This window comes from Oryzias melastigma, linkage group LG3 (genome assembly GCF_002922805.2).
Source record: "Oryzias melastigma strain HK-1 linkage group LG3, ASM292280v2, whole genome shotgun sequence".
Lineage (NCBI taxonomy): Eukaryota > Metazoa > Chordata > Actinopteri > Beloniformes > Adrianichthyidae > Oryzias > Oryzias melastigma.
In genome coordinates this window covers 2472085-2481487 of record NC_050514.1, presented here as the reverse complement: position 1 = coordinate 2481487, position 9403 = coordinate 2472085, and the positions used below count along the sequence as shown (strand labels likewise).

At 37.7% G+C, this 9403-nt stretch overlaps 1 protein-coding gene across 1 annotated transcript in view; it reads left to right on the top strand.

Annotated features, from left to right (window-relative positions):
• The window catches only part of prmt3 (protein arginine methyltransferase 3), a 76750-nt gene that overhangs the window by 39102 nt on the left and 28245 nt on the right, over positions 1–9403 (top strand). The window contains exon 12 of the mRNA XM_024296299.2: positions 4665–4852. Within this exon, the coding sequence (XP_024152067.1) occupies positions 4665–4852 (188 nt within the window). The remainder of the gene's footprint in view (positions 1–4664; positions 4853–9403) is intronic.

Sequence of the window (9403 nt, the reverse complement as noted above, 5' to 3'; positions counted from 1 at the left end):
CCATTGAAGTTTGTCTCTCGCTCCTCACAGGAGACGTCTGCGTCTAATTCAGGCTGTAATTCAATCTGCCAATCAAACCCCCCAGACGTTCGACATCAGACCCACAAACGCTTATTGAGCCATCTGATTGGTCAATTTATAACTCAAATAACTTGTGATAATGGAAAAAAATCTTTAAAAAAAATTAGGATTAGAAAAAAGAAGTTAATCAGAAAGCAGCAGAGGAAGAATGATTATTCTGACATATAAAATGACTGAGAAATAACTGTCTGTTTCTCAATGTAAGTCAATGGGACTTTGGCCTTTTTTCAACCCAGTGGTACTTCCTATATGGAATACGGTAGGAGGGGGGCTTGTTCAGTCCAGTTCTTATATACAGTCAATGACAAGACCCCAAGATATTTAAACTCCTCCCCCTTAGGCAGGAGCACTCCACCCACCCAGAGAGGACAAGTTACCAACCAAATCAAGGCGATTCAGTTCCCATTTTCTTTTGCATTACAAACACTACCATGTTTGAAGTCAGTAAGGAGAGGTTGGTCCTTGTTGGTCTAAATCAGGGGTGTCAAACTCCAGGCCTCGAAGGCCAGTGTCCTACATGTTTTCCAACCAACCTGCTGTTGAAGCTCCTTATTGGCCAAACAAACCTGATCCAGGTAATCAACAAAAGAAAAGGCAGGGTTTCTGGAAAACCAGGAGGAGGCCGGCCCTGGAGCCCTTGAGTTTGACACCTCTGGTCTAAATCAACATTTGTATGGTAACAACTTTTACCAATCCGGAGTGAGCTTGTTGAAAGCCCACATCCCTACCACTTAGCAGACATTTTCTTAATTATGGAATCATTACTTCATGGCATCTTATGGCAATGTAAAAGAAGGGTCTCAGTGGGAACATTTACAGAGTTTTGTTTTTTTTTGTTCAGGGTTCCCATAGTGTTAAAAAATTTTAAAAGCATTGAATTTAGAGTTTTGCAAATAATACCTTAAAAAGTCTTGAATTTTTATAACTGAGCCTTAAAAATCTTGTTGCTTGAAACTTTTTCATTTCAAATTTCATGTCAAAAAAGTTCTACCAAGATTATTTTGATCAAATGACGTAAGTAAACATCGAGAAAACCAGTTGTAAAGGTGCATTTCGGTGTGAAAACGATTCGGGTGACGAATTCACGTGGCCTGCCCCTCATTAACCGGACGGCAAATTCGCTGCTTGTCGCTCAAATCGAGCTGCTGCTGGACCACAGCGCAGTGCTCGTCGCTCTCGTCGCGCCGCGCAACATCTGCACTATTGACTTAACATTGAAACTGGCGGCCGCACGAATCACGTTTGGTATGAATGCGCCTTTATGCACCAATACGCTAAATGCCCAAAAAAAGTAAAACAAGAGCTCTAAAACAGACCACAAACAAGAAAAAAAGATAGAGTTTTGATCAGAAATTGGTAATAAAATAATTCAATGTGAAATAGACTGCAAAACTGGTCTCAAAAAACTGAATGGTCTTAAAAAGTCTTAAATTTAACTTGAAGAAACTTGTAGGAACCCTGTTTGTTAGCCATAACCTTAATTTTTCATCATCTGGGAAACTGTCTTTTTAATTATCATGTAAACAGAAAAAATTAGTTATCAAATTTTTTTATGTAGTTCATTTTAGTTTACTAAAAAGTTCATCAAGGAAAGTCTGAGCAGTTAATTTACTGTATAAAGCACAAAAAGCAAATATCTTACAAGTGCTGAACTTTCTGAGAGTTTGATTGTGTTCTAAGATGAATATTGTTCCTCTAAACTAGTGATTACCATGGCAAACAGAACATGAATAAGCTGAATTGTCCCACCAGCAGATAGAACTGAGCAAGCTGCTTTTATAAGCAGTGAATCCTCTTCCAGATAAACTTTAAAAGCCCTTTTTCTCTAAAGAGCAGAGACCTTGTGACATTTTTACCCTCTGTAAACATCCATTTAACCTGTTTCTGTGCAAACAAAGCTTATTTCTGCTGTTACGTACACACACTCGCACACACCATCAAGCGACAGGAGTTTGATGGGTTGATTTCCTTAACCTCATAACCACAGCCAAACCAGGCCATGTCTGTGCAGACTTCTAACTAGGAAGTTTCAAAGTAGGACATGATGGTCATCATGATACTTTCTGTGCAAATGTGATGGATACCATCATTACAGCAGTATTATGAAAGTCCACGCCCACAAGATGCTCAGCGATCCTCTGATTAAAGCTGTTGTCTATTTACTTCTTTGATATTAAATAGGGTTCATCACTTTGACTAGACACTTTTAGGACCAGCACCCCCCACCCTTTCCTTTAGTTATGATTAATGATCTTTGGTTACAAGTGAATAGATTCAAATGATTTAACTCTTTCTTTGGCACAGCCATGATGTTCAATACTTAGTTTTGTTTTGTTTTAAGTAGGGCTGCTATGATTAGTCAATTAATTGTGACTAATTGACTATTAAACAGTCGACGACTAATTTAATAGTCGATTAGTCATTACTTTATATAATATGGAACAGTAGTGTAGTAAAGATGAAAGTTATAATGGCATTCTGCAAGCTTTTTGAACTATTTTGTTCTTTAGTAAGGTATTTTGGAGTATGCAACACTTTAATAGTTGACCTTAATAGAAGGTTAGTTTAAAATAAATATTGCAAATAGAATTTCAAGGTCATCTTTAGTGACATAACAAAGACTTTTTCATAACTAAGGCCAGAACTAGTGACATTCAGAACAGGAGCTGAATATTAGTGCTGGGCAGATCAATCCGAAATATTGATAGTATTGATCTCAAGTTTGTATTGGATCGATGCTGATACAGATATCGATATTTTATCTTGTTTGACACTTTTCTTTATCACCAAAAAAGGACGCAGTTGAGTGGATGCCTCACCACTCCAGTCACCAGTCCTGTGAGATCTCAGCAGAGAAAGGGTGTGCATTGTTCACTCTATTCAAATGCCGAGTTGTTTTGTTGCATTTAAAGGCTAAGAAGTTACAAATGATTTATATTTCTCCCAGTTGTTTTTTTAAAATCGTTAAACATTTTTATTTATTTTTTAATCATAGTTACTTGTTTCTTTTGGTTTGTTGACTTTTTTGCATTAATTTCTTCACATTTTATTTAATTTCTAGATGTTTTTATTTGAATAAATTGTTTTCCATTTAATTGAAGATATTGTCCCAATACTGTTTTCATGTTTATCAAGTAGTTAAAAAAAACGAAGCTTAAAAAAACTAATTCACAGTCATTAAAAACAATTGAGATTTTGGGGTTCATGTCACATCTACCGCATTTACGAAAATATTGATATTGGTATCGATATCAGCGGTATTAACTGATATTAGATCGATACCCAAATGCTCAGTGTTATCCAGCCCTATGAATATTTCTCATGGAAGTCACTGCATTGATCAAAATTTGATACAAATGGGTCAAACATGCATTACTTGAGGCAGGGGTGTCAAACTCAATCACACAAGGTTCCAAAATCCTAAACACACTTTGGGTTGCGGGTCGAACAGGAAAAACATTTATTAAACACATTAAAGAACTAGATTGTTTAAAAACTTTAAAACATAACTTTTTTATACATAAATATGAGTAAAAACAGACAGAAATATTATTCCAGAATAAATCAACCTAAACCTTAAATAACTTTCATTTCACTCTCCATAAAAATATGTTCTGTCAGAATTATACTAGATAGAAATAAAGTAAATGTTAACAGAAAAAAACACTCACATTTCTTTGCTTGTATGTAATCTATATAAAAAATTTAACTTATAAATATCCCAAAAGATTTTGCCCTCCATAAAAAATATCCTCTCAAAATGAAATATTGTATAGAAAATCGCCAATTCTGGCAACAGCAAGGCAGCTGATGGGCTGTATGATGGGATTTGTAGTTAAATTAGTAGTGATGGTAACAGACACACTGGGCCTACTGTCAGATCTGGCAACGTGAGGAATTGTGGGATATAATTCCCTTTGCCTGTCTGAGCGGATTGTGGTTTAAGTGTGGGTTTTGTCAATGTGTTTTGTTGTCTGGCTGTTTTCATTATTTTATCTGGTTGTGTTAGAATTCATTCTGACTGATCTCTCAGCCTCCATAATCATAGTGTCAATACGTTAGCAAGATAACATTTGGCTTTTAACAACAATAATATAAAATGATCTGGAGGGCCAGATAAAATGACTTGACTTTGACAAATGTGACTTAAGGGGTGTAATGATTCTTTTTGACTGCGATTCGATTCATTGCCGATTGGATAACCTTTTAACCAAACATTGTTTTACTTGAAGTGATACTTGATATCATCGTCCAATCAGTGATGTCCCATAGTACCTACTTTTTCTGGTTTCTCATTGATTCGTTTTTAACATCTTTTGTGTGGTTTTCTAAAATGTAATGTTTACTTAAATATTTGCTTAGCTTTTTTATTTGTGATCTATAAATTTTTTTTGCATTTAATATATATGTATAAAAAAGTTTTTGCTTTGAGTAATTTGTTGATGTGATTTGCCAAAGAAAGCCAAGGAGAAGTTGCCGCTATGCATTACTGTTGTCACTCTTTAAATTCATTATAAAATAGAAACAGTGACAGTCAAATGTACCAACAAACACGTGGAAATTTCCTGTTTATCTTGCTGCAGTTTACCCAGATCTTTGTAACATCAGCCTGGCTGCTGTGGGAGACCAACAGAAACACTCCGACCACGTTGCATTCTGGGATAACGTTCATGGCTTCAAGATGTCGTGCATGAAGAAGGCAGTGTTACAAGAGGCTTTGGTGGAAGCGGTGAAGGCGGACACACTTATCTCTGAACCAACAGTCATACAGGTAACGTTTCACACAGCCACTATATTTTATGCATATTAGACTAGTGCTGCCACAAACGATTATTTCAATAGTCGACTAATCTTCGACTATTTTTTTCGATTAGTCGACTAATCGGTTCGTGCGGCGACTGGATGTAAAACACTCATCTTAACCATAATTAGCTTTAAACCTGAAGTGTTTAAGCTATATGCTAACTAAAAATAAAGACAATAGTTATTATGTGTAAAGTATTTCAAAAGCTATTAGTAGATATAAACACACTCAAAATATTTGCTCACTGAGGCCCATTTATTAAAGCAAAACACTAATAACATCTTTGAACTGAAGATATTTCTATACATATAAAACCTCAGGATGCTCATATAAACAAAGAGCTTTAAGACATTACATCTTTAAAAAAGTGGGGAAATGTATATTTTCAAAAAGGGAGAAAAGCAGGGGATGTTAGAATGTACATCAGTCCTTTCATTCTTTCACCACCTACATCCACTGCACATGCGCAGAACGAAGTTAAATCATATTTTTTAGTTTGGTAGACCGCCCTTAAATCTGTGTTACTTCTTTAATGTTGTGGTTACTTTGCTGTTTGTTGTTGTTTTTGTGACTTTAAGTTACATTTAATTGTATGTTTATTCCGCTAATGTTATGCTACACTTGTAAACTTAGTTCTGGACTTTTAGCCGAACTACTTCACTTCTGGGACTTGCACATCGTTCCACAACTCTGCTGCAGATCCGTACCGACACACAGCCTCTCTGTCTGCGCGGTGAATGTTTCATAATCCGCTCTTCAAACCGGACGACGTGATCGTGGCGGAATATGAATGAAGCCTTGGACGAGTGGTTCATTTCCAGTGTCCATTTCCCTCGCGCCGTTTGGTTCAAAGAGCGCGGCTTATGAAACGTTCACTATGCAGACAGAAGTGCCGTAGACACGGATCTGCTGCAGATCTGATGTATTATCTCCAAACAGCATTAATGACAGCCGAACAGGATCCATTTAAACCGAGACAACTACCGCGGCAGAGCTAGCTGTGTTAGCGCTGATGTTAGCTTAGCTAGACGAAGCTCTGTTCAACGTGATCAAACTTAGTCACAACATGCTTCATCTTCACGCACCGCCATAGTGATCTCATGGAACACAAGTTCTGCCTTAAAGAAATGACCTCGGACAATTTTCCTCTTTTATTTTTCTTATGTTTCCCCACATTTTCGAGTTCCGTTAGCGTGTTGTTGTATTGTTGATACTCCAGCCTACCCATTAACATCACTGCTAAACGGATTAGCACCACTGTGCATGTGTGAAGAGAACAGCAGACCCGGCATTAGAAAGCGTGCACCGTAGTTTTGAGATCAAAACAAGGAAAGAACAAACAAACGACGCTTCGACGACTAAAATAGTTGTCGACTATTTTAATAGTCAACGTAGTCGCGACTAATCGAATAATCGTGGCAGCCCTATATTAGACATAAAAATATAATACATGTGAGAAAAGTTGTAGTCTTTTAGGTTACATTTTCACGGATGTATCATGAATGAACCACATTAAAACCACAGAAGAAGTACGGATAAAGCAGCAAAGAACACGCAAACCCGCAGTTCATTGAATTTCTTTACGTTGACATTCAAAGGCACTATCAATCACATCGCGTTAGCACCCACCGCCAGCCCTCGGGATGCTTTGTTTCAATTAACTAGTCAGTTTCACCAATCCAGGTTAGCCAGTTGCTAGGTGCCAGCCAAGGCACCCGGCGCTGGGGGGACCCGGGCCAAGACGGGGGTGGGAGCTGCAGCTGGGGAGATCCCCGAGAAGGGGAAGTCAAGAATTTGTTTGAAGGAAGCTATTATTTTTAGCTATGTGCATATAGAATGGATTACACAGAGCTGTTTTTTCTACATTTATTACATGTGTTCACATAAACAAGAGCGTCTTAGATCTAAATCTGTAGAATATCGCAGAAAGTTCTCCTTTCATTCCCTTTTACTCTTCTGATTGTTTCAGTTAACCTCTTTGTTAAGTAGTATGCCCTCCACATGTCTGAGTGTGTGATGAATGAGGGCAGAACTTGATTTAATGGAATTTGAATCCTCTAATCAATAGTTTCTTTCCTTCAGTGACAAATAGGACAACTCCTCTGCCTGAATCACAAGGATTCTCGTCTATTGCTACGATCCAATAACATTCCATTAAGACTACCTGTAATTCTGGAAAACTGAGAGCAGTTTAATGGAATTATAAATTCTTCTTTTTTCTCTCAGTAAGGTACAGTTGTTTAACTTAGATGCAATTACATGCGAGTGTACAATACATCCATCTTCTAATGTGTTTGGTCTTAATTGTATTTAAAGACCCGATATGCTTCCGCCTGTAAAAAAAAAAAAAAAAAAAAGTGAAAGTTACACATATTTTTTGCATTGTGGTTGTAATAAATTAAAATTCCTCTATAACTCCTCCACAAGCAGCACTTGCCTTGTGAGTGTGAACCTTAACACTACACCATTGTGCTAATCCTGTGGGAGAATTAATTCAAAACATCCAGGGACAAACTATTCCAGCTTTTTAGTTTTTGAAGATTTTAACAAGAATGAATCCCATTAACGGCCAAATAGAGGAGACCTTATTTTCTTCTGGCTTTAGCAGAAGTTATAATTTCAATTTAAAAGGAGGTTCCATCGGATAAAAAACAGAAATAGCTAAGGATAAAACATTTTTGGGTGCCTAAATGTGGTGATGGGACATCAGATGGAGAGAGGCCGCGGGTTTGTAAGGTCAGTAAAACAACTCTGAATGTGCAAAGAGACAAAATTCAAACTTTACGACTGGTAGTGGTTTGCTGACGAGCAGCAATGACCAGTCAGGATGAAGACAGGCTGATCAAAGATGAAAAACAAATTAAGATGCACAAGGACAGTATTGACTCAAATTATGAAAGCTCTATAACAAATGACAAATAATAAACTGCACCTGTGGGTTAAATACTTTTATGTTATTATTTGGTTCAAATAATTGTCCTTTTTATGTCATTTGCTGGACTATGATATTTCTATTTTTATAAATTGCTTTGAAAGATATACAGCCGGGGAAAAAAGTGCTTGGCAGTAATTACTACTGTAAGTTGTGCATTTCAACTTTAAAAATATACATATGTCCAGGAAATCAAATTGTAGGATTTATTTTATAATTTATCTTATTTATTTGTATAAAGATGCAGAAAATAAGTATTTGGGCAATAACAAAACTTCACCTCAGTGATTGTACTTCCCCTGATGGCACACGCCGGTTGCAGGACAGCTGCTGCCCCTCACTGGGAGATCTGAACCCAGACACGCAGATGTGCACCAACGCTTTTATTCATCTCTTCAAAATAAATAAACCAGATCTCTTTGTTTGCACATCCTCCATGACTTGTTTGAGAACATTTTTTGACAGAAGCTCCTCAATGGGGTAACAGACTCTTTGATAACCGTCCAGAAGCAACTTGTGAAAACAAAGATAGTGCACAGTACATGAATTTAATGCTGACTGCATTTGGTGTGGACAGACAATTGATTTTAATAACGTGCGCAAGGAACACAGTGGTGGCGCCGGGGTGGGGGGGGGCCGTGGTACACTAATGGGCCGAACTGTGGCTAGTGATCTGTCATGCAGGGAAAGTTTCACACAGCCACTGTATTTTGCACATATTAGACATAAAAATGTAATATATGTGAGAAAAGTTGTAGTCTTTTAGGTTACATTTTCACAGATGTATCATGAATGAACCACATTAAAACCACAGAAGAAGTACGGATAAAGCAGCAAAGAACACGTAAACCCACCCTTCATTGAATGTCTTTACTTTGACATTCAAAAGCACTATCAATCACATCGCGTTAGCACCCACCGCCAGCCCTCGGGATGCTTTGTTTCAATTAACTAGTCAGTTTCACCAATCCAGGTTAGCCAGTTGCTAGGTGCCAGCCAAGGCACCCGGCGCTGGGGGGACCCCCGCCAAGACGGGGGTGGGAGCTGCAGCTGGGGAGATCCCCGAGAAGGGCCCAGTGCATGTATTAAGTCACGTTCGCGCCTGCTGTGCCTGGCCCCTTCCTGTGACCTGCCTTCCGCTTGGCGCCGAACTTCGGCCTACAAGACACCCAACCCCCCACCAGACAAACCTTATTTATTTTTTTCAAGTTTTAATTTTTTTTGTTTTTTATTTTTATAAATTTACAATGCCTATGTTTTAAATTTTCAATCTTGATTTTCATTCACTTTAAGCTGATCCTGACTTGTCCCCATGCATATGGTCGGTGTATCCCTTCCACACAAATCCTGGAGATGTGAAAAGTATCTCACATCAGATTTGTGCGTACATGCAGTTTTGTGTGTGTGTGTAGCAAGCGATTCCTCTTCATTTTATTTTGAAAGATTTGTGTTGTTAACTTCAAGCTGTTGTGATTTTAATTTGTGCATGTGTAAATTGTATTTAGTATTCTTTTGAAGTTTGTACTAATGAGCAAAATGTATAAGTTACAAATCAAGAATTACGCAGTCACAAATCGGGGTGAGTC